The sequence below is a fragment of the Megalops cyprinoides genome, chromosome 6 (genome assembly GCF_013368585.1).
Source record: "Megalops cyprinoides isolate fMegCyp1 chromosome 6, fMegCyp1.pri, whole genome shotgun sequence".
Lineage (NCBI taxonomy): Eukaryota > Metazoa > Chordata > Actinopteri > Elopiformes > Megalopidae > Megalops > Megalops cyprinoides.
Window position 1 is genome coordinate 23,312,522 of NC_050588.1, and position 25,395 is coordinate 23,337,916.

The 25,395-nt window shown below is 43.5% G+C and overlaps 1 protein-coding gene across 2 annotated transcripts in view; it reads left to right on the forward strand.

Moving 5' to 3' along the window:
- ptprga (protein tyrosine phosphatase receptor type Ga) overlaps positions 1 to 25,395 on the forward strand; it is a 197,928-nt gene that overhangs the window by 120,901 nt on the left and 51,632 nt on the right. For both annotated transcript variants that reach the window (XM_036530207.1, XM_036530206.1), the window contains exons 4-6: positions 169 to 317; positions 15,613 to 15,708; positions 21,542 to 21,608. In XM_036530207.1, coding sequence (XP_036386100.1) covers positions 169 to 317; positions 15,613 to 15,708; positions 21,542 to 21,608 — 312 coding nt within the window. The remainder of the gene's footprint in view (positions 1 to 168; positions 318 to 15,612; positions 15,709 to 21,541; positions 21,609 to 25,395) is intronic.

The following is a 25,395-nucleotide window of genomic DNA, read 5'->3' on the forward strand; positions in this document are numbered from 1 at the left end:
GTGTGGATGGGTGCTGATGTGTATTTGTGTGTACGTGCATGTTGACGGGTGTGTGTATTTGTGTGTTTGTGTGAGCTGAGCTTCAGAGTGATACGTTGCTTTATGGACATGAATGTACATACAATTCCACGAGCCTGACCCCTCTCCTCTCCCCATCTCCTCTCTCAGTGGCCATTCTGCTGAAGGATGATTACTTCGTCAGGGGTGCCGGGTTGCCAGGGCGCTTCAAGGCGGAGAAGGTTGAGTTCCACTGGGGTCAGAGCAACGGCTCGGCGGGGTCCGAACACAGCATCAATGGCCGCAGGTTCCCGGTGGAGGTGAGGAGGCCGTCATGCCGGAAATGAGTGACAGTGGTGGGGGGAGGGGGGGAAGTCGGGGAGGGGCGGGGCAAGTATTTTCTGTGTCGCCGAGGCTGTTCCGCTCCACTCTCTGAAAAGATTGAGTGGAGGGCGGCACGTTACTGTATTGATCTGGCAGAATGTTATACGGTGCCGCCCTTCTTAGCTCTGATCAATAAGTGGGGCCAGTGGCACTTTCTCACATTTGAGGTGTGATTTATTGTTATGTGTGTGTGTGTGTGTGTGTGTGTGTGTGTGTGTGTGTGTGTGTGTGTGTGTGTGTACACCATCGCTAATGCAGTGGAGGTGCACTGAAAGCTGTGAGAACTCTTCGGGATCCTATTCAAGTTTCCAAGTGATCTTGCAGTACAGAAGCCACGTTGGCTTTGCATTTGTCCCTCTCCAGCCATGAAAGCACTGAATTTTCCCTCACATTTAATTTTTTGTATTGCTACCCTATGTACGTATTTTATTTCAAGCAATCCTGGCATAAGTTGTTCATGGATCATATTTTTTTTTCTGTTGAAAAGACAGGCAGATGCTGAGAATAAAGTAATGAATGTTTTGCTTGCAAACTCTCTCTTACCTGAGGTTATGTTTCCAATTTAGGTTTAATTTGATCTCTGGCATTCTCTTTGGATCGCTTGCACAATTCAGCAGACCTACTCCATGTGGGATTCTAAACCAAATATCTCCAAGTGTTGTGCTCTGATTAACAAAACACTTCCATTTAAATCCATGTTTTTCAGATTGCAACACAGTGCTTGACCATTAGTTTTGAACTGATTATTTGAAAAGGATTTTGTTTGCAATATTTGGAAATCACAAATGAGGCCAGCAATCACACGCTGCTCGTCCTGTTGATTTTTTGACCCCTGGCAGGCCGGGGTGAAGTGATCGCAAACCGCTCGTCCTCTCGATGCGTGATGCCTGGCGCAGCAAAGGCCCGGAAGAGCCTGCGCGCTGCTCCACGGATCCTGCCTGGACTTAATTAGCGGGGGCAGATTCAGTGTGTGTCGTTGCGGTGTGTGCCGGCGCAGCCCGGGAGAATGCAGATGAGTCAGGTCTGCAGCTCACAGACTCGCCTCTGTACACAGAGCCGGAGAGGCCACGCATTCACAGGACAGAGCAGCTACAATTAACTCTCAGTCCAGGAGCCCAAAAGGACCTGAAAGCTAATTAAAGATGTCAGCGGTAAAGCAGCCCCTCCCTGTGCTCCCCTGCTACTTGTTGGTTCAAGTATGAACATCATTACGGCTCTTCAGATGATGGGGCTGGTAGTGTGCCATCCATGTGGAGCACGATCCATCCTTTGCTCTGCATTACAGTGACGGGAGTGAGCACAGCTGTTAAGTGGTTAAAAAGTGGGTGTGAAGACAGTGACGTAAGATGAGGTTCTGTGAGTAAGGCACAGGCCATGTTTTTTATCTTGTCTGATGCAGCTGAAGAGAGGATCAGTGTTAGATGCAACGCTGTAGCATTTTAATTGTCTGTAAATACATTTTCCTCCAAAGTTGTAGAGAATTCACAGAGATAAATAAGTTCTGAACTGTACAGTGTAATTAATCAGTCAGTTTTTTTTGTTTTGTAAGTCTAATATACAGGCTGACTTCCTGGCTGCTGTTTGATTGGGCAAAGTATGCAGTGTAAACACATCTTGTTTATAATGGTGAGAGATTGCTTTATGCTGGGAAACAGATGAAAACTACTCAGTGAAAAGTCTTCAGTAAAATTACAGTCCCATTATTTTATGCACTGCAGATAGTTAGCATTGGCTTTCTGCTCCACCCTATTGAGTTAATATGAATCTAGTAAGTGCCCTAGCTGTATTATGACTGTGCCAATGGAGTGCTTTTCCTCTGTTTTGCCCTGGAAAAAGCATATATAGAACTGAATTAGACAGAAAAACCTTGTGCTGGGTAGACACGATCCAGTGAAGCAATTCTCCAGTAAGGGATCTGTGGTCATTTAATATATTATTTTAGTAACCCAAAAAATGTTTCCCTCATAAGAATATGGGAAATACGATTTTTATTGAGGAGTTCAGACCGTTTTTCAATTATATTAAAAAAAAAACAGTAATATTTGGTGTTGAATTATGTTTCAAAATAATACATAAAAATATATTTAAATTATTTAAGTCTTCTGAGTTGGGTTGCCATGGCCTGCACATGACTGGCATGTCTGTTGTTGTGGAGCTCCAAGGGAGGTGAGATTATTGTCTCTTCACTCCAATGTGAGGGCTGACCTCACTGTTAACATCAGACAGAACATGCATTCAGTCTCCTGGCAATGAGACAGTTCACCACTCTGTGCAGCTAAGAGGTAGTAAGGCCACACTATTAGGTATGCTACCACTTGAATTAAAAAGCAAAGCACTAGAAGGAAATAAACGCTTTAAGTCACATCCTGCTCTCTTTAAAGTTCAGGGTTATGTCTGATTTCAGACCCAGCATCTCCCCACCTGTGTTTCGTCTGTGTCTCCCTGAGAGGCACAGAGCCAGGTTGTGTGCCTCGATTGAGGATTTCAGTACTCCGCTCGTCAGAGGTCCTTTTAGTAGTGTTGCAGAGAGATCTTGACCGGATGTGGGCGTAAGTCTTGACCTTTTCAAAGGTCTTAGGAAGAGACAGAAGAACTGCTCGTTGGTTTTGAGATTCACAGTTTTGTTGTTGTTTTACCTGGGGATTTCATGTGTTTGAGGTACGGTTTTGGGATGTGGGCTGTATACTGAAAGAGACAGAGAGCATCATCGTTGTGCTGTGAAGAGGCTCTAAGGGGGTGGAGTGGGGGGTGGGGGTTGATAGCAGGTGTTGGCTAAAACCCTCCTTGGATCACTTGCCCCACGCGCAGACATAGAGAAGACAGTCTGAAGAGGCCCGAGGTGACAGATGGACCCTGACCAGCATCGGTCAGGTGGCAAAACTCAGTACTCAGGTGACGTGCTGGAGCAGATGGACACCTCCTGCCGTAGAGTGGCCACTGGGACAACACAGTCCCCTGCCTCATGATGACCAACACATGGAGAGCCCCACGTGGCCAAGAAGGTTTTCAGATTGCAAACGCTGTATTTGCGGTATGGACCCTCCAGTTCACAAACTGACAGACAGGTGGCTGTGTGTGCTGTGGAACATGGCCCCCTGACAGCTGCTCAGGGACCAACGAAACAAGAGCAGCTTCTGAGTGGACCTCTGCAGGTTGCCGTTAAGTCAGTCAGCAGAAAAGGTGACAGACAGCTCTTGCGTGATTATGGTGCCATGTCCAGGACTGGCAACTCCTGACAGCTGCCTTAGGTTCACTGTGAATTGGTACTGTCAAGACCATCCAGCTGTTCACTGCTGCTGAGTGAGGAGGCATATTACATTACATTAGGTGTTTGCTTTGCAGATAAATGCTTTATTTATGCATTTATACATCTGGGTTTACTGATGTGATTAAGGTACCTTGCTCAAGAGTACAACAGCAGTGTCACACCCAGAATTTGAACCTGTGACCTACAAGTTATGGGTCTAGGTAACAAATCAGCAAGCCTCCCTTCGCATCCTTGACATGTGAATATACTAGCCTGGTTCTTGGATGTCGGAGTGCCAGTGAGGACACATTCAGTTGGCAGGTTAGGTCTGAGGCAAGGTGTGGTCAGGCGCAGCGGGTCTCTCACTGGGAGAGCGCTTCCTGTTGTTTTAGCAAAAAAGCTGGCTCAGTGCCTGTAATGAGCGTTTAGTTGCATTTTGTGATTAATGAGTTACGTATGGCTCGCAAACGGCTGTGTATTACAGTGCTCTGGCTAGGCAAGTTCCTATGTCCAAATGCAAGGTAGTCAACAAGAAATTGCTGTAAGATCACTTTCATTTTTTTTTCTAAGCCTGTGAGATGAATGATTTATGATATACTAACCATGCCTTTCAGTAATTGTTCTGTAATTAGCCCTTGGATAGCATGATTGAATGAAGGCCTGCTGTGTTTGTACCTGCTGTGTTAACTCTAGAAGGGTAGTTAATATGCTAAGTATATTGTGTAAAGCGTATGACAGGCAATGTATTTGACGTATGTCAACTGTGCTAAATGGCAGTGCTTCATTTTTTTCCCTGACATTCTTAACTTTATTTCAGTCAGCCCTTGGCATAAGCCTTAAAGAAGATTTCTGATCTCGAAAAGGGACTGAAAAAAGCAGTGCAATCATGAATGAATGAATTATGGGTGAAAACAGAAACACCAAAAACTGCCTGAGTGTGCAACACATAAACCCGATGATGAGTCATCTTCTTGGACTGCATCCCTTTCATTCACCCAGAATCATCGGCGTCATCACCGCTGTCTGCCGTTCAAGCACAATGCTAACCTTCATCACTGACGAACCCCAAATCGTCACTCCATCACCTTCCCAGAATGCACGCGCGCCGAACGCAGGCATGAATGCTGATGAGAGGCTTTGTTTGCGTGATGGACAGCCTGCCCGATTTCCTCTGGGCCTTCCCTCATATTCCCGAGCTCGTAACAACACCTTGCGCCCTGCGAGGAAGGGATTGAGAAAGGTGACGATGGTTGTTTTAATCACGCAACACTTGGGCGGCAAATGATCCCGTTTATCGTGCACTGGGCCTTTCCCATCTCTCCAGACGAGCATGATAACGAGAAATGTGTTCTAGGACCCTGGAAGAGCTTTGGCAATCTTTATCCTCCGCATCAGATAAGAAGCACAAAGTAAATGAACACACGTGATGGGGGGCAAGGGAGGCGGCGAAGCCCCCACAGTACGAAGCTGTGGGTATCGCAGATAAGGACTGTCATTGATAAATTGGATTTTTTCCCATCAACCTTTGCAGCAGAAGAAATGGAAAAGCGTTCCAAAAAAATTGAGATAATCCTTTGAAACAGCATACAGGGAATATTGAATATATTTGCCTTTTCAAGAGTGAAGTTTGTCTGTCTGCATATGTAATATTCACTCAGATATTATTTATGTACTCTCTCTTGCGCACACACACACAAAGACAAACACAGGCAACCACAAAGGAAATTCATACCAGACCCAAAGTCCAGCATGTTTCTCCTGTGAGTGATATTTGATCTGGAAACAAAAATCTGATTCTGAGCCTTAGAAATTAAAAGGTGTAATAATCAGAAATGACCAACACGAAACTCAATTGACTCATCAAGTAGTGCTCAAGTCACAGATCTGACCGTACCTTGAGATTACTGCTGCAACCTGTCCATTTTTGTGTGTCTATATTATGTGTTAATGAGATCAGGCTTTTACTGACGGATAGGAGATGATCAGAGAGCCTTGGTGATGTAATGTCAGATACGTCCATATGCTCTCACTGCTGTCTTCCGCATCGAAGAAAAGAAGTCAATTCTGGTAAATTTTTAAACCAGGAGCTAGAATTGAACATAGGTTTATAAATGAGTAATGAGTTAATGAACTGAATTGAATTTGACTGTCTGAAAAAGATATTGAAAATGGTTAGTGAAGGGATGCAGTGCGTTTTGTTAAAATGAGCAGGTATACACTGTGTGTTTGCTGGGGCGCAGACTTCCCCAGAGTGATTTTCTCCGAGCTGAAATACCTGAGCAAAGCTTGTGTGTGGATCACTATAATCCTCTTTAAGTACAGCAGCTCTCCATGACAACTCCAGCCAAGCTGTTCCAGGAGGGGGAGATTTTGAATAATACTTTTTGATGCAGTGATTTCTCATTCATATTAGTGGCCTTCAAGCAGGGAAGAAATTTTGTGCTGGCTTGAGTTTTTTGTCCTTATGATGCGCAAGCGAATGAGTCACACGTTTTTGTGTTGCCAAACTGTGGTCACATATTGGTGGGTAAAGGTGCTTCATTCTGGTTCTGCAGTAATTCTGCAGAAGTAAACTGGGTACTGGGAAAGACTCGACTCCTGAGACAACTCAAGGTGTTGTCTCATTAACCGGAATTTTCCCCCTGAAGGAAATCCCGCCATTTGTGCACAATAAAGCTCTCTGTACGGGCAAGGGGCTGGGAGAGGCGTCGGTTTGCCCTTGTCCAGTGTTTACCCGCAGTTGTTGACCGCTCCTGGGCGACAGGCTGAACTACAGTGGGAAGTCTGGCAAACACAGCCTCTGATAAAGATGAATTATAAGCACGGGCAATTCTGTTTCATGCGCCTGTGGAGACAATGTGGCTATACGAAGGAGCAGAGCCCTGCCAAACTCTTACACAACTCATATATTTCCCTGTTAAGGATCTAAAGGCTTCTTGGCAAATGCAGACTACATTGTTTTTATGGTACAGCACTGGGCCCTGTTCAGCCCTGGGGGGAAAGGCAAATAAATGGAGAACGGGAACTGCAGGGGGCTCGATAATGTGAGTTAAAATGACTGACTAAGAATTCCATGTAAATAATAAGACGGAAGAGAAAGGAGATGGTGTTGGCGCAGAATAGTTCCAAAAAGGAAATGAGGGGGAAAAAAAAAGATGTGGATGTTGGTGAGGCAGTGAGGAACAGTGGGCTCACCCCCCTCTCCCAGTAGGTAGACCCCTTAACACACTGCATTAATAGTGTCTTTTCGGTGGGGCTGAAATGCATTAAGCAAGATCAGGGAGAAGTGACCTCTGAGATTGCTAAAGAGAGAAGATATATTACAGCAGACAGAAAAATAGTAAACTGCCAAGTAGAACAGGATGAAGTCGCACACGGACAACCCTCTCTAAGACAGTGGACACACACACACACACACACACACACACAAGCGTGCACACAAACACACAAACATCCTCATTCAAACATGCAAACACACACTTATTCACATACACACACACAGGAAACGCACAACTATATATGTATACAGTCACAGTACACACAGGCAAATATAGAAATATACACACATACACAAACTGACACTCTAAGTCACCAACTTGATTGCAAAAGGCAGACAGATTAATTCTAATTCTAATTCTAATTAATTATAATTCTATTATTATATTAATTTTGTTATTGTTTTATTTTATTATTATGTTGTATATTAGTGTTGTATATATTTTTGTAAGATAATAATAATAATTTATTATTGTTGTTGTTATTATTTTTATGTATTTATTTTGAATTTAATTTGAATGTGAAATAGAAATTGCTAACCGTGCATGTTTTTCCTCAAAAAGGTTGAAAATTCTTTAAACGCATCCTTGATATGGACTTCCACATTTTGTGGGACTTATGATTTGGGCTTCGAAAGGATTTGAACTGACATTTGTAGAAAGACATAAATCAATGAATGGTTAATTAAACAAAAACATGCCTCTGGCCCAGCTAGAAACTCAGCTATCCATAACAACATTTTGCCGAAATCTCTGCAGGGTTTCTTCATACTGGGAGTGCTGGGTGGATACGAATCGGTGTAGCGGTTCTTCAGTCAGGGATCTGTGGTCATTTAAGGTGTTTCAGCCTTTCCCTTCTTTACATCACTCTCTCCCCTCCAAAAAACGTCATTCAGAAACCAAATTAATACTGTTAATTAATTCTTAAGTTGAAACGTTTCGGGACGTTTAGTCTTTTTCTCCGTGTCCACTGAAGGGGAAAAATGGGCCTTTATTGAGTGGATTAGTGCTGTCTTTTAAATGCATGGCGCTGTTGGCTTTGTGTTCTCGCTTTCTCCAGCTGCATTCCATTAATGCTTCAGAGATAAGTGATGACTGCTGTGGCACTGCCTTTCTCTACCTTCCATTTTATTTGTTATTCACCTTCTGCTCGAAAGGGAGGGCTGTATTTGTAACATAATGTCGCATTTCCTCCACTGTCCTCAATGACACTGAAAACACATCCATTCTTTAAAAGCGCTGTGCTACCATACCTAGAGGGCAAATTGCTGCTGTCCCAGTTCTGCTCTGCCCTGATACCATTTTTAATAATCTCGTTGCAGCTATGGGCTCTTTGTTCTCTCAAAAGCAATATTGTTCAGATTTTATGAAAAAAGTAATACCTGCAACATTGAAAAAAGGACATTTCCCGATATCTTCTTCTATTTTAAGTTTTTAAGTTTAATCTTTGGCTTGACTACAGAATTGCTGTCCTCTATGTGTTGCATACAGAAAAAGTTGCTGGTTGCACCACCCATTCGAAGTTGCGCCACTCGGTCCTGTGTACATCGGTCAGGAGTGTCTCACAGACAGAAAACCCACCTCGGGCAATTACCCACAAACCATTAGAACGCTGCACTTCTGTTCCAGCACTTTATACTAAATAACTAAAGATTTTTGTCTTGAAACATTCTCTTGTGTGTGAACCGAGTATTAGCTTAGCACTGAGCTTCAGTTGTGATACTTTCTGTTTTGTTGGCTGTGGTTCTGCTTTTTATCTGCACCGATATTGCTGGCCGTGATGCTTGTGCGTTGCTTTGGATGAAAACGTCTGCCTAATGAATAAATGCAAACACAAAAGAAAAGGAAAAATTCCTGAATTAAAAACAAAGCAGTTGCTGGATGTTTATCAATTTCAAATCTACGCCGGTACGTCTCAGAAATCACAAACAGTGTGCTGTTCGGCACTGCACGACATATATCCTCAGTGTTACTCTGTGTATGAGACAGAGAGGGAAGCGCCTCAGTCCTCAGCTCCCACAAAGGCTTCAGAGTTCTGATTCATCCTCTGATCCCAGTCTCCCTGGACACGCGCAGAGCTGCACCCGTCGGGAGAAGGGGAGCTCCAGCATTAGTCTGCCCTCCCGCCTCATCCAAACGCTGCAGAAAAAGCTCTTGTCCCACATCGGCTACCGAGAGGGAGAGAGGGCGGCTTTTCTGCCACTGCTCCACACGGCAATTTGAAACGGGGTCTCCCATTTTTCTTTCTGTTATAGATTCTCCTGCAGGCCAATCAATCTGCTGGCGGAGCTGCTTCTGAAAGCCTGCCTTTGGCTCAGGCTGGATTTAAGTTGTTACTGGAATTTTTTTGAGTTTGGTCTCCAACCCCTCCAAGTGTGATGATCCTCACTCTGGCCTTACAAAGGTAGAGGCATCATCAGTTAGAGGTACAACTGTGCCACAAGCAACCAATAGCCAGTACTGTGTGGGTCTGAGACAAATGTGCATAGTCATCTGGCTAATGGTACAGCTCATATTTATGTAATCAGGAAATCAAAGCTCTGACTGTCAATGTGCAAGTGCAGATCATGGTTTCCAAGACAGAAATGTGCTTTAACCAGTCATGTGAAATCTGTACAAACTGCGTAGACTTAGCTCAAAAGGCCATGATTCTGTGGTGGTAAATAATAAAATTCCATACAAAAATTCATAATTAAAGTAATTAAAGTAATAATAATTAAAGTAAGAGATGGCAATGCCAAATAAGTAGGGAAATTCAAAGCAATAGAAGTCATACAATTTTCATTATATCTTCAGAGGAAACACTTTGCATCCACATTTCATAAAAAAAAGAGTAATGAAGCAAAACATCGTGACAAAAACTGCCCAGTGCAAGCCAGTGGAAGAAACAACATGGAAAAGTTACCCCTCTCTGTCACATTCTCTTGCTTTCTTACTCTGTCTGACTCTCTCCCGCTCACTCTGTCTGCCTCACTCCCCCTCTCTCATTCACTCTCTCTGTCTTTCGCTCTCATTCAGTCTGATTCTGTTTCTCACAGCTCTGAGCAGACAGGCATTTTGACAGAAAGGCAGGCAGACGTGAGTTTGATTTTCTGCGTGCTGTTGAGGAATTGCCGTGTTTTTTCTCTGTGTAACACAGGAGGGGGTGAAAGGAGCCAGGGTGCACTCTGTTCAGGCATAATGTGCTGTTGCCTCTAATGTCACATCTCAGGATGCAATTCACTTTTGAGCTACGCCTCTTCTCTGTTCCCCATCGCACAGCAAGCGGGATTCATTGTTCCTAAATTATTTCTCTGCTGTATAAGTGATTCTTCCGTATGTCGTTTAATCCAGCTCTGTTCAGTGCTTGAAAGGGGTAACTGTCAGCCCCAGCGATGTTACAGAGTAGTGAAGTTGTCCCTGTTAACATCAGGTACCATTGCAGCATTTGGTGGGGGCTTTGGGGAGGGTGGCTGCAATCAGGTCTCTGGCTTCCATTTTGTACTCTTTCTAAGGGACCATTTTTGTCTTGGTACAAGAGAGGTGTCATGACATTGCTCTCCTAAATTATTTTGCTCCTTTTGTCATTACCATTTATATCAAGACTGTCCACAGCTATATGTGTCTGAAATGTGCTTTTGGAGGTGAAGGTCCATTTTGCTTTTCTTCGTGGTAGCTACAGAGTATATGAACACTTTCAGATACATTAGTAAGTCACGGCCCCTTCTACAGCAAGGGCAGCAATTGAAACAGCTTCATTTTGGGCACAAAAATAAATTGAATTCATGTAAAGTGTGAAAAACAGACAAAAATAAAATGATTCTGGCTGGAAAGAAAAAAAGGAGGTGAGGTTGAGCAAGAATGTGTTGGGAAGGGGGGGTGGGAAATCTTGGGGAATGGGGTTTACTTTGGCAGTAGTGCTCGTTAATCTCCTCCTTGACATTGACGGCTGTTGTTTCAAAGGGATAAGTGTGGAAATCAATAAACGGGCTTAGTTGCTCAGACCGAACACAATGAAAAATGAAGCGGAGGGCGATGCAGGTGTTCTGCCCCTGCGAGGACATTTAGAATATTTGTAATAATAATGCATTAATGTGTCACTCCTTTATGTGACTAATTACATATACCCCCCTTGGTTTTTTTTCTTGCTTTCCAGGCTAGCCATAATTGGATTCAAGTCATGACTGTCTCTGGGTGTAAAATATGCACATATGTATATGTGCTTTATTAGATTACTGCACACGCCCACTTACGTTCAGGGCCTGACAGAGAGGAAACTGTCTGTCTAAAACAAGAGAAACATAGGACTGTGTAATTGTACATGCCTAATTTAATTGGAGCCGGAGCTTCCTTTGCATTGGCTCTTCCCAGTAATAATGCATGAGCGCCATGGGTTTTTACACCAATGCAAACAGGGCTGAATTTGTAATGAGTCACGCAAATCGGTGCAAATTAAATCAGCCTGCACATATTTAGAACAACTCACAAGCCAGTATGGTAAATCATTTAAATTATACAGAGGTTTAAAGGCAACCAGTACAGTCCCTGTTTCCACGGGCTCTCCAGTCATTTACTGGGTTTTACCTGTGTTCTGAAGTGCCTGGACTGTTTTGCTTTGTGGTCCAGTGTAGTCCTTCTCATTCCATGGTGCTCTGTTAAATTCACAAATAAACAGATGTGCTCATGCTTTACTGCTGATGCTAGTGGTCTCTGTTTCATTGTGCCTGTTTCTACCATTGGGGAAAAGGAGGTCGGGGCAAGTCTTTCCTTGGATCTGTTGGGTAGCAGGGAGATTGCCTGCTTATTGCCCAGTCTGCAGAAGATAACAGTTATTTGCTGTTATTTGCTGTAGGCACATCTGTGGGGACATTTCAATGTCCTGCTTTACACTGCTTACTCGGGGAAGTCCTCACTCTGTATGACCTAGTCAATAAGACTCTCTCTCTCTCTCTCTCTCTCTCTCTCTCTCACACACACACACACACACACACACACACACACACACACTCTCTCTCTCTCTCTCACTCTCACTCTCTCACACACACACACACACACACACACACACACACACACACACACACTCACACACACACTCTCACTCTCACTCTCACTCTGTGTGTGTATATGTGTATTTCTAAGCCCTTGAAGTTAACCAAGTTTGGCTCAAGAAACTGTTTTTAGAAATCTAGAGGGAGCCTGTAAGCAGTGGTTAAGCAAGTTAGTTTTTCATCATCGCTGTCACAGTCACATGTCGAAGACCTAATTTAACAGTGCCCTTTTAATTGAGCATTTTTTCTTGAATATGCTTGGTTTTTATCTTTCATTTTAGATCTATCTGATAATTGAGTAGCGGGTTTGCGTGAGTGCAGTCTGTGATATAGATCGTCTGTGCCAAACACAATGAGTAAATTAAGCCTGGGGGACAGCTAATTGGCTAATGTAGTTAAGAGTGTTTGAATTGAGATAGATGGTCAATATGTTTATCCTTGAGCACTTAGACGAACAACAAATGATCGCCCTTAGCCCCCAGTTAAAGGAACTCTGGAAGTAGCTGATTAGTTTTAATTAGTGGATTGGGCAACTTCTCTTTGTACCTTTGATGTTATTGAGGGATGTTTATTGTTGTTTCGCCATCATTCAATTGCAAGGCTTGCTGTCTGCTGCCTTTGTGGTTCTGTCTGCAAGTAGAAGACATATTTCTAGACAATGGCTTTTACTTGGACAAAGCTAGAGTTTTATTCTGAAACCTCTCTGAGCACAGTAGCTTAAGAAACAACAGTCCAGTTCCTCAAGGTGAGAGTGTATATATGAGTTGCAAACATTGTGTGAAAGTGGTGATGTTAGTGAAGAGTACAATGTCCACTGTTCCTCTTGTTCTGAAGGCCCATTGTTGTGCAGAGAGCAGTCCTATCTGATGTCCCCGCTGGGACTGAGGGGTGCTCCGTTACCCTTCACAAGGTCAGCTGCAGCCCTCTCCCAGCAGGCCGAGCGTGGGCCTCTGACCCCCTCCTCAACCCCGCCATTTCCTCTCTTTTTTCTCTCTTTTGTGGTTAGCGTTTTGCTGTGTACATTTTGAACTCAGAGAGAGAGAGAGAGAGAGAGAGAGAGAGACATACAGTGAGCCAGGCAGTGCTTCTCTTTAGTATATTGTGTCACTGAAGCCACGTTAATGATGTCAGCCGCTAACACTTTGTTCATCCTGGGCTTGGTCTCCAGGTTGCTGAAAAGGTCCCAAATGACTGCAACCTCCTGCACGGCTTCAGATTTTCTTTATTTGCTCATTACTTTGAGGACAGGCTTTTAGCCTTAAACTGCTTGCTGTCACCCCCAGGGGAAGTGTACTCTGCAGCGTCTGAAATGTTGAGGGCCTGTAATCATACTCAGCGATCTGTGATAGCTATGAACGGCCTGTTTGTTAATAGTCCTGGCAGGGCTCGGCACCCATCCGGATTACAGCACGCGCTCACGGACCTGATAGAAATCTGCTTGCTCCGGTAAGCCTGTGCATATTTGTACAGGCTTTTCAAGCAACTGGGAAAGACTTGGCATTTTAACACGCATTTGTTTTCACACAGGAATGTCAACAAGAACCCTGGTGCATTCACTTTTTTGCTGTTGTTTTTTAGAGGGGTGGGGGGGGCATTTTTGTTTAGTAACAATTTGACTGGCACACCACACAAATTGAGACTTTAAAAAATGATATTTTTAAAGGACATTGTTCTCTTCCACCAAAAGGTAGAGTGTCTAAGGAGACCCTACAGGCATGTTGGCCTTTTTTTTTAATTTTAATGCATCATAACTACCAGATAAACTGGAGGTCACCAAACCTTGACTTGGAGTGAAGTGTGAAAACTCAGCCAGTCCTCTCCGGTGGGCAAAACAATAATTTACCTAGCTGCAAGGCCTCATTAAATGAAGATAATGTATTTTGGAATAGATGTTGATCGCATAGGCACCTTTTTTCCATGCATCTGAATAAACTATTGGCATGTCCCTATGAATGCGCAAGTAATTTGCCACTTAGCATAATCTGTCATTCCCCGGCATTGCAAGACCCTATGATTCATACCATTAGCCCTCCAACACACCCGCCCTGGCGTGTTCCACAAACACCTACTCGTCAGATTAAAGCGAAACAAAAGCCACGAATGGGGGAGAAAAAAAAAATCATTATGAGAACCATTGCACTGCCGGTGTTGTCTCTGTGTCAGGCCATTTTGCTCGCTTGCTGAAAAAAAGCGACTCAGGCCCCGTTTCGCAAGCTTGAGGTCGATTTTGTATTCAGTCTGCGTCGTGGATCATTTTCCGGAATACAGATGAAGGATGTACTGCTACCTGTCATTTCTCCTTGCAGCCGAATGCAAACTGACTGCAGATTCACAGCTTTCACCATGGAAAAGGTTCAAATATGCAAGACCTCGCGGTGCACCCCGGCTTTTGCTTATTTACGAAGTGACGTCTAGACCAGCATCGCTAACGTTTTTGTACGCTTCTCGTGTTTGCGCATTCATCGCAGGGATCTTCTTATTATTATTTTCATTAATCATTGTCAGGGATATGCCAGAGCCTTCAATAAAAGCATTTAGGTTCATTTTGCTCTGTTATAAATACATAAATACGCAGTATGTGATCCATATTAGGAGAAAACAGAAGCATTTACCACAGAAATAGATCAAAGGGGCCGCGAATAAAGCTTTATGTAAGGATTAGGGTAGCATGGAAAATGGAACTGGCACAATATTGACACTGTTTATGTGAAAATGCACGCTTTTTTTTCTTTTTTATTTGTCACCAGAACAGATTGTGATGCCTTATAGCAGACCTCCTTTTCTGTATAAAAACACATTATTGCATTTCAGAAAATTCTGTCACCTCAAACAGCTGAGGCATTATAAAGAATGAAAGGTGTGTATTTGGTTTAGTTGTGGTTTTGGGGCGGTGGGGGTTGGGGGGGGGGGGTGTATGTTTGCCTGGCTACACGGAGGACTGAAGTTTTTGGCCTGATCTTTCGAACTACAAAGAGAATACTGCTCACTCCCCTGGTCATGTCTCACCCTGAGTGCTTCGGGGTCCCCCCTCAGGGTGTTACCATCCGCCCCCGGGGATGTTGCATGTCCTGTGACACGGCTGCTCTTGTGTATGGAGCATCCGCGGCGAGCGTTTGCTTTGTCCTGCTTGATTAAAAGCCCTTGAAGCCTCGAAGTGGGCACCGGCTGTCCCCGAGACTCAGGCTGAATGTCACCATGACAACTGCTCGATGCAGAGGGCAGTTTCATGCTCAGGAGGAACCGGAAAACTCATGCTGGCTTCTGACAGGGTAACATGACCTCATCCCCATACCGTGGCCTGCACAAAGCCATGCATTCTGTGGTCTGGACAGTGTTGAAGGCAGTAAGGGCTGTGTTCAGCATCACAGAAATGTGAGCCAATGGCTTGAGACAGGAATGGAATGTGAAAAGCCTATGAGTATGATATGTGTCATATTTGTCCGCTGTGCAGAGACAGGAAGTGAGACAAAAGAGGCAGAGAGAGAGTAAAACACCAGCCTGAAAGCTTGTGTAAGACAACACAAAGTTGGCACGCAGATGTCATACAAGGGATGGTTTGTAAATGCATGAGATTTCACAGAGCTAATAGGTTTTATGAAGGCCGCATTTCACAGATTGACAGGTGCACTGATAGAGATCATTCCTCAGAGGCGTTGCTGACTTTTTCCTCTCTTCCTTACAGATGCAGATCTATATGTACAACTCGGACGACTTTGACAGCATCAACGCAGCCATTCATGAAAACCGCATAATTGCTGCCATGGCAGTGTTCTTTCAGGTGAGTTTTTTATGTTTGCTGTTTTTCAGGCCCCACTTTGTTGAAGATGAAATAATATATTATGTCTTTTATTGAACAGCTTGTAAAAATGCATGGAACCAGTCTACTTGAAAACAGATGTAATTTCAGGGAAAAAAGAAACCACAATTGCTGCTGTGAAACAAAGCATAAACAGAAAGGTATTTGTCCTTGAGCCTGGATGTGCATACATACATGTTTTCTTTTGTGTGTGTGTATGTGTGTATGTTTATGTGTTTCTGTGTGTGTGTGTGTGTGTGTATATGTTTATGCGTTTGTGCGTGTGTGTGTGTGTGTGTGTGTGTGTGTGTGTGTGTGTGTGTGTGTGTGTGTGTGTGCGTGTGCGCAGTTGTGTGTGTGCGTGGGTGTTTGTGCGTGTGCGTGTGTGTATGAGAGAGAGAGGACAGTATCTGTCAGACAGTATTCTCTTTTGGCCCATTAAACATAAAGTGGTGGGGGATGAAACCATTGTCATCTCCATCACTCTGAATTGGCAGGATTAAAAGTTAATTTGGTGCCGTTGATTGCATAAGTGGGCTTTTTACTTGGGCCATTACCCAGCTTTTTAATGCTTTACCATTATGTGTCCTGGTTCGCAGGTACAGTCTGCCTGTTCTACATTCATGGAATGGCAGTGGCACTTTCCGGAAACTTAGGAAAACCGGAAAAGAGTATTGGATCACCTCAGCACAGTGCTTCTCTCTCTCGTGATAGATAATGTTCTGTCGGGATGGTGCCTCTCTCTCGTGATAGATAATGTTCTGTCAGGATGGTGCCTCTTTCGTGATAGATAATGTTCTGTAAGGACGATGCCTCTGTCTCATGACAGATGATGCTCTGTCAGGACAGTGTTCCTCTCTCTTGACAGATAATGCTCTGTCAGAACAGGACCATGCAGACTCAGTAAGCAGAAAAGGCTGCTCTTTTAGCTGAATTAGACCTAGCATTTTCATCTGTGGGTTACTGCCCTTTGTTTCAGAGCTGTACCTAAACCCTACTATACAAGGCCATTGACAACCGCAACTATTTAACTGCACTTAAATATCTGTAAGTTCACTCTAATCTATAATAGATTCGTTTTTGTAGTGATGTGTTACTGTGTGAAATCACATTGTTATGGCAGGCATACATTATTAGTAGGTTTTTAAAAATTATTCTACGGTGTTCCAGCTGGAATTGTCACTTCTTCCTCGACATAAACTGGGGAATTTGAGTTCAGAAGTGTCACCAACAGCTTCAAAATACAGAGTAGTACCTTGGAGAGACGCTAACGTTTGAATACTAATTGAAGTGAAAGAGAATTGACGATGCGTTCCATGTTTCTATTTATGTTGTCGCTGTTGCCATTCTGCAGTTACTGCTCTAGGTCTTTTTTATAGCGAGTGTCGATATACTCATGCTTAATTTGTTATCAGACAAGTGTCTTCTGAGAGTAGTGACATGAGCAGTGTGGGTAAGAAACAGACAACTGCACAGGCATGGCTGCCTGTTATGTGAAGACAGGTAGAGTTGTTGTTTAAAATGGAAGAGGATTAGCTGTCTAACTGCAGAACCTGGCTTTTATGGCTCTGTGCAGGAGGCGGAGGACTGGGGGGTGGGGGTTGTGGGGGGGCTTGGGGGGGAACAGTTACAGCAGTTGAAATGAGGGAGACCTGAGGTGAGGGAAGTGACTGATAAATATGAATGAAAGCCATGGGCCTCAGTTCTGCAGGCTTTGATGTGACACTGGCTCGGGGCGGGCCTTCGCGTCCTCTGCGGGGCTGTCGCGAGGAGAGAGCTTGTCAGCGGGGATTGGATCCGAGGCCGGAGGATGCGGATCGCGGATCAATAGCGGCGCTCTCTCTCTCCGTCGGCTGGGGGCCGGAGCAGAGCAGAGGCATCTCTGAGTGCGTGGCGTGTGACAGTGCGACAGCTGTAGGATCTGCCAGCCTAATGGAGCTACTGGTCTCCAGTGTGTATAGCAAATGGAGCCCACACTCACATACACGCACGCATAATCACACACACACACACACACACAATCAATACATGCACAGATTACACAGTCATTATGTGTGTGCCACAAGCATTTACCATAAACATGCACAAATACAAAAGCAAATGCAAACATAAACACACATACATACACACACGCATGCATGTGCACGCACACACACACACAATCAATACATGCACAGATCACACAATCATTATGCGTGTGTCACAAGCATTTACCATAAACATACACACATACACATCTATACACACACAAACACACACATACACATATGTGTATAAACAAGTAAAACACATGCCCACACACACACAGAATGGACATTAACACGCAAAGTGCTCTCTCACTCTCCTTCACACAGAGAAACGCACAGTAAGTGAAACTCCTGGGGCAGGTATTCACTCACTGAAGTGCTGTCTGTCATGGGTTGGCAGCTGGAATTAGACTGAAAGCTGATGTGTCCTCGGAGGACCATTATCACTAAGAAGCAACAAGTAAGAGTGGGAGGTCTTCTTTTATGTTGATAACCTTAAACCTGTCCTTCTCTCAGACCAGCCAGCTCATTCACCTTACTGTAGCACCAAAAGAAACAAATCAATGCATGAGACGACAGCAGGCACCTCACAACGGTGTGAGCCACTTGGAAAAACGCTGCATTTTATACTCTTTGTACCTGTGTGTTTGTGTATGTTTGTGTGTGTTTTGAATGCATTTTGAATGGCAGGATAGCTTTCCAGTGCATTACATGTTTGTCTGACCAGCCTTCCTTTCTCAAACACACATACACACACACACACACACACACATACACACATACACACACACACGCACACACACATACACACACACACACACACACACACACACACACACACACACACACACACACACACACAAACACACACATTTATTGAAATGTTTTGGCTCAGTAATATGTGTCATGTCTTCTCCCTTATATGTTTTGGTTTGGTCACCCAACAGTTCACCACACTTGTAGCACAATCCACATGTGTCTGGGTTCACACTTTGCCAAAACAAAGGTGGGCACTGTCAAACAGGATTACAGTTAAACAGAGTATGATTGGTGTAGTTAAAGATATTTGAATTAAGGAGCCATTTGGTAATAGCTGTTTGGTACTAGATATTAAATGCAGTCTTTATTAATATAACAGCTGTACAGAAGTAGTGTTTACTCAAGTTTGTCTTAAAAGTTATCTGTTTCACTGCAGTTTTGCACAGCACCCTGTTTGTGACAAGGAGGGAAGGCCTTCTGTGGTGGCCACTGCTTTTGGCTGTGTCTTTTCTCTATATTTAGCAAAACAAATGCATATTCTTTGGTTTAATTGTTGTGTGCTCAAGTAATTACAGCTGCTATTTTTATTGTGCGAACATGGTCATTTGTGAAGAACATAAATACACATGCAAAGGGGAGGGAGTCATTCTTCAGCTCCCAGGCAGCCCAAAATGGGACACAGGTGTTTCTACGGCGACCATGAGGAGGCATGCTTCTGGTTTATGGCCCTAAACGCTACCCCTCTATCCTGTTTACAGCAATTAGCGCTACACCGCGCGGCTGTTCTTCATCTCTTTAAAGGCACAGTGTGATTTAGTGGACCCTTGTTTCAATTCTTCAATTAATACATTAAAATGGTCCGTTCCCTGAGGGGAAAAGCCAGAGAAAGAGGGTGGGGGGGGGGGTAAGAGAGGGAGGGCATTGGGGGGCTGGGGGGCGGTTTCGAAGGATAATTGATCTCAGAATGATAAGTAGGTTTACATGAAGTGTTCCTATCTGGTTCTGGATGTGGACCCTTTCGGTGACCATTGACCGTGACTGCCGGTGCGTTATCAGACGCAGGCAGAGGCGGTGATCGCGGTCCCTGTTGAGGTTCACAGGAGATGGGCTTTAAAAGGCAAACATTAATAATGAAAGTGTAATTCCCCAGTCACAGTGGCTGTCCTGAGGAAGGCGTATCTGGCACAGCGCTTCTAAAATAAGCCCCTTGCTGATTCAGTCCCCCCGATCGGCGCAGCCTCCGCCGTTCGCGCGACGCTCCTTTGTCCTCTCCCCCCTCCGCTAACTTTGCGGCCAGAAGTTTTCGGGATCGGCGATTCGGACCAGCGACGGCAATCACGGCCCGTCTGCAGAACCACAGGCCCTGTCTCTCGCGCGTTGGGTTTTAATTCATCTCCCGCGGAAGGGGCGGCTTCGATTCCACGCCGCTCCGCCGGACCGTTCACAAGCCGCCCCAACCGTGAAGCCCCCCCACCCCCCCCGAGCCTGGACGCGGGGAAACATTACGGCTGCGATAAGAGGGGAGCTCCGGGAGCTTGCAGCTGATTATCACCGTTTCATCAATCGCCGCCCAAGAGAATAACAGCAAGGCCCTTTTCAATTCTGTTTCATCTTCGGAGCGGTTAAGAGCAGAGACCCAGCGCGGGAGCCTTTTTCAAAGGCTTGCGGGAGATGTGTGCAGTGTATGGGAGGAAGGAACAGAGGCGGCAGGAAGCCGAGGGGGCCATTGGAAACCCGTAAACACTTTCCTGTGTGACCCTCGGGATCGCCGCACTCCCGGGCTCATCTCAGAACCTCAGCAGTGCCGTGGCCCCGGCCCGGTAGTCTACAGCCTCGTCTCCCATAGCGGGGCTGGCATGGGACCAGCAACAGGAAGACCTATTTTTAGCCTGTGTTATTATTCAGTGCAGACAAATTCTTGGGATAAAGGCCTTTTAAGTGAAAAAATGGATGTTTTGAGGGCCGTGGTTTGTCGTTTTTAGCCAACAGAAAAAATGAACATGGTAAAGCGTTCTCATTTTTCCACGTCCAGTTCTGATACTGGTTTATACATTGTTGCACTTGCTGATCTCTTTTGCACAGAGAAATGTCTACTCTGCCTTTTTTTTGTTCCTCCTACTCAGATTCCTGCATTTTCAGCCGAGATCTTCTGAAACGTGTGCATCCATTGACGTGTCTACCGCATTACAGAATTCAGACACCTGGGTACCACTGCAAACAGTTCTCCTGCTCTTATAGTTGCCCCTTTTAATTTTGCCTCAGAATTACGTAAATGTTATTTAGATTGTGGGATCCGGCAAGTGTGTGTTAAGTTTTGCCTTTGTGTGCATGTACTGATTGTGTGCGGACCTGCCCCACCTACATCCCCTCCCTAGCCATGTCCTGTTCCTCTCTCACTCTCAAGCTCACTCCATTGTTTTCAGAGCTATTGCACGTGGTGGTTTTTCTTAAGTCAACCCAGATCAGAACAGCCAATAACCATCTGTCCCTGTGCCTCAGTCACTGGGGGATTAGGCACCCCCTTAAGTGATCACACTGTAATGTGACAATTAATTTTCCTCTCACCCTCTTCTGGAAAAAAACAGGCAGATGAATAAAGTGCAGTCATTTGGTTTTAAACGATTGCTGGCACAAACAGGTTGCTGCCTGCACAGTTCCCTTTGGTGTGCTATCAACAGTGTGATTGTGAATTGCATATGCTGTCTCCCTCTTCTTGCTGTGCTACACTGTACTAAAAAAGAAAAAAAGGATCCCTGTTCTTTTGACATCAATAAGACCTGCTGATGCAGTTCAGCAAACGCACTTCAAACAAAGCAAAAGAGCTTTGTGACTCATCTCAGACTTACAAGACTTGAATTTTGCTGCGATCTCTGTGGGTCTCACAGGCATTGAACCTCAACCAGTATCCGGCCGTCCCCCCAGGCGTCACATGGTTTCTGACTTAGAGAGCATCATGGGATATGAAAAGCGATCTCTTGCCGCTTGGTGTCAGAGCAGATCTGAGATGTGGTTTTTCATTGTTCCTGCAGGTCGGACTGAAGGACAATCCAGCTGTGGACCCCATCATCCATGGCCTGAAGGGTGTGGTCCACCACGGTGAGTCCCTCTCTCTGTGTTTGCAGTATTGTTCCAGGCCTGCTTTTCCAAAAGCTTTCAGTCCAGTCAAAAACTATGCCAACTTTGCAGTCCTGCATATCATGCTATAGACAAGATCTGTTTGCATTTTTTTCCATCCAGTTTTTTTTTTTTTTTTTTTCCAGAAAAACAGACTGTGCTGGATTGCATCAATCCAGATCAGGAATTAAAATGACCAAAAGGTTGTTCTTCAAGACTTCTTTGTAGTTAATGGAGGGAAAAATAATGTTTGAGTACCCTGTGACTGCAGATATTTATTTGGTTGCGAGTTTAAGCAAACACAATTAAGCAAATGCAAAAACTCTGGCAATCAATGTGACAGCTTAAAAAAAAACAAGAGATGTTAATTTCCATAATTAGCATGAAATAATTAACTGAACTGAATAGGAATGAAAAGACTTTAAGGCTTTTCGTCCTTACTCAAGAGCCCCACATATACTGAGAGAAGATCATTAGAGCCCTAATACACTGATGATGACAATGATTATTCACAGTATCCATTTGGCCTTAATGACCATAGACGTCTCAGGGCTGATTTAAACAATCTTATTGGATTACTCTAAAGGGCCTTGTCTGTTGAAAAACTTGCACTGACTTGAATCTGGGTCATTTTACCATGTCTTGACAGTATGAGCGTACTGTTCAGAGGTCCACCGATAGTGCTGTGGAAAATGATATATGTCTTTGTTGATCTTGTTTTATTACTGTGCAACATTAAGCAAATGACAAAAATTGTAAATAGTTGTAGTTTCCACGTGTGCGTATTCAGCAACCTTATGAACATGAATGGGAATATCAAAAGAAAAAACATCATAGAGGTAAAAAACAGCTGAAATGCGATGCACCTAAATGAATTCTGAATTTTATTAACAGTAAATCGAAATGGCCAGACTCCCTGCTGTATCCTAGAGTCCTGAGGGACCAGTTTGGACCAGAGGAACCAACTTGATGCTGTAACTTTAGATGTCGGTGCCTGCCACATTAACTGAGGCCTGATCGTACATTTCTCCTGTGTAAGCACAGCAACACCAGTGCATTTTAGTTCTGTCCATCCTGAACAAGACATGCAATATAAACTCATAAACAGAGTGTTTAAGAGGTGATCTATGTCCAGATTAATTGGATGTGAGACCAAACAATCTGACAATTTGGCAATGCATTCTGCAGCATCACTATCATGTGCAAGATGTCATTCACTAAGGTGTGCTCTGAATACCTTTCTATCATTATCAAAGGAAGAACACCTAGCAGGAGGCGAGATCAGAAATTCTTTTGTAAACAAGGACTTCTCAAAGGGTCCTGATTTTGTATTTTTGACATTTAAATTTACTGAAACCTAGATGTTCATAATATTTCCCTTTATTTAATTTAGCATATTTTATAAAGTCTGCTCAAAATAGCTTTTTGTACTGTATGAATTAAGTATTTCTTATGATATTCTCTCTAATTTAACCAATTGTTAATTGTCTGCCGGAGCAAAATCCTTATCCAATGCTGAATGGATCAAACTAAACTCAAATAACTGTGCAATTTTTTGTTAAATATTATATAATGGTATCGTATAAACATATGTAAATATATTAAAAAGATATGATGTTCCCTTGAATATGATATGGCATTGTTCAGATATAGTTTGCCCATTAAGTCTACATTCCCGGTGTTTTGGATTAGAATTATCTCCACTTCAAATTCTGAAACAAACTCAACTGCAGCATTTGATTGCGATTAAATGTCTGATCGGATTACCAAAACAAAATCCCAAAATCCAGATCAGAATTATTGTGATCGCATTTTAAAATTTTGAAAAGCCCAATTTCAATATATAATCCTGATCAAACTGCAAAAATATGAGCCTCAGGGGCATGGTGGCCTGGAAAACTCTTGACCATAAGAGGGCACTTGTGCAAACGAGGCACTTGTACATGCACGCACACAGACTTTTATCTGTAACAGTAATTCCGTAGGTTGAAGATCCTTTTTAGCTATAAAGGCAAGCATTAGACAAGTACAGTGACCTTCATTGAAAGTGAGTGTTTTCTTTCACCAGATTTACTGCCAACGCTATGCTGAAATCAGCAAAAGACACAAAAACCTGAGCAGTGAATTTAAAATGCATTTTCGAGTTATTAAAATGTTAGTCCAAATTCACTGTCATGCATCATGTTTCTAACCATGTTTCTACACAAACTACTGCTCTTTCTCAGGAATATAATATCAGTTTTTCCCACCCGGTGTTGTGCAGTCTCTGTAATGAATTTGTCACTCATTCTTGTTGAAGATGATGTTGTCAGGGGTTGTGTAAGGTGGTGAAACTTTCTTTTTCATTTGTCTTGATGACTGTGAGCTGTCAGGGAGACTGGCACCCCCAGACTCACTGTGTTGTCTTTGTAGCTCATGCCCTGTTGCATTTTACATGAAACCTTTTTCTGGCAAATGTCCTGATACTAGCAGACAGCCTTCAGCATTACATTGTCTCTGTAGAATCTTCTGGAACAGAACGCTCTTTGAACCTAACTGTGGCCTGTAAAAAAAAGAGAATTTTTGTTGATGGGAAGCTCTCTTTGTTGTGTTTTCTTCTTCTTTTGATGATTGTTCTCATACATATGTCTATACTGTCTGTATACAGTGAAGCTCAATATAGTGAAACTGTAAATAAGGTTACACTTTTTTGGGCTTTCTTAGTGGAAGTATTTTCCTGTTTTTCTGTTCCCTGTTGCAGGAGCTAATGCAGCTAAATTGAGCAGAGCTGTGTTCCTCAGTCTCCAGGCTTGCAGGCTGTTGACAGACTTGGATGAAAACCTTGTTTTTTGAAGTGATTGTTTTTCTTTCCGATGTGCTGAATGTAGTAGCTGTAAGCTCGATGTGTAAAATTATACACCTGCGGTGGTTTTAAAGATGATGATGATAACATTAATGATAACTAGGAAAGGGTGCACATGCATACACGCACATGCGCGCGTATAAGCGTGCACATACACACACACACACACACACACACACACAGTATGTAGTGGTAAGGAGACGGACTAGGAAATGTGTATTCATAATGAAAGGGCTGGTCCTGTGGTACAGAGTGTCTGTGCTGCTTCCCCATTACATTACCTTTTCATAGGAGATTGTTTTAAGTACTTGTTTTAAACTGAAGAAAGGGTTGCTTGTAGCAAGCACTACCTGGCTAGTGAACCATAACGTTGAATCGGTTTGGCTTTGTGACAAGAACAACTGGTTACATGACACATTTTAAAGTAGAATCACGATTCTGCTTTAGTTTTATACACATATTCTAAAAGTGGTGGAACAAGTTTGAATTTTGTGTCAGAAACAAAGACAGGAAAAGAAAGCAGGGAAGTGACCCTCTGAATGTTAGAATTCAGGAGGCTACTGTTCCTGCACCTATTACTACTTCTGGTTCTGCTGACATTACTGATCCTTTTATATTTACATTCTGTCATTTCACAGAGCAGCTTACAATAGAAGAGAATAAAGTAGGATAAACTGGTATGAAAGTCCTTACAATCAGGCTGCATCTCCTAGATCCTCTAATGCTACTAGCAATTTTGGTGTTATTGCTACTAATACCACTCCTAGTACAAGTACAGCTAACATTGGAACTACGATCACAGATGCTACTGCAGTAATTATGGTAAGTGGAAGTAGAGGAAATATGTAATTAGAATATAATTTAAAAGCATGCAAGTTTTGAACCTGAGGAATGTGTCAATAAATGGTCACGGTGCAGCAAAATGAA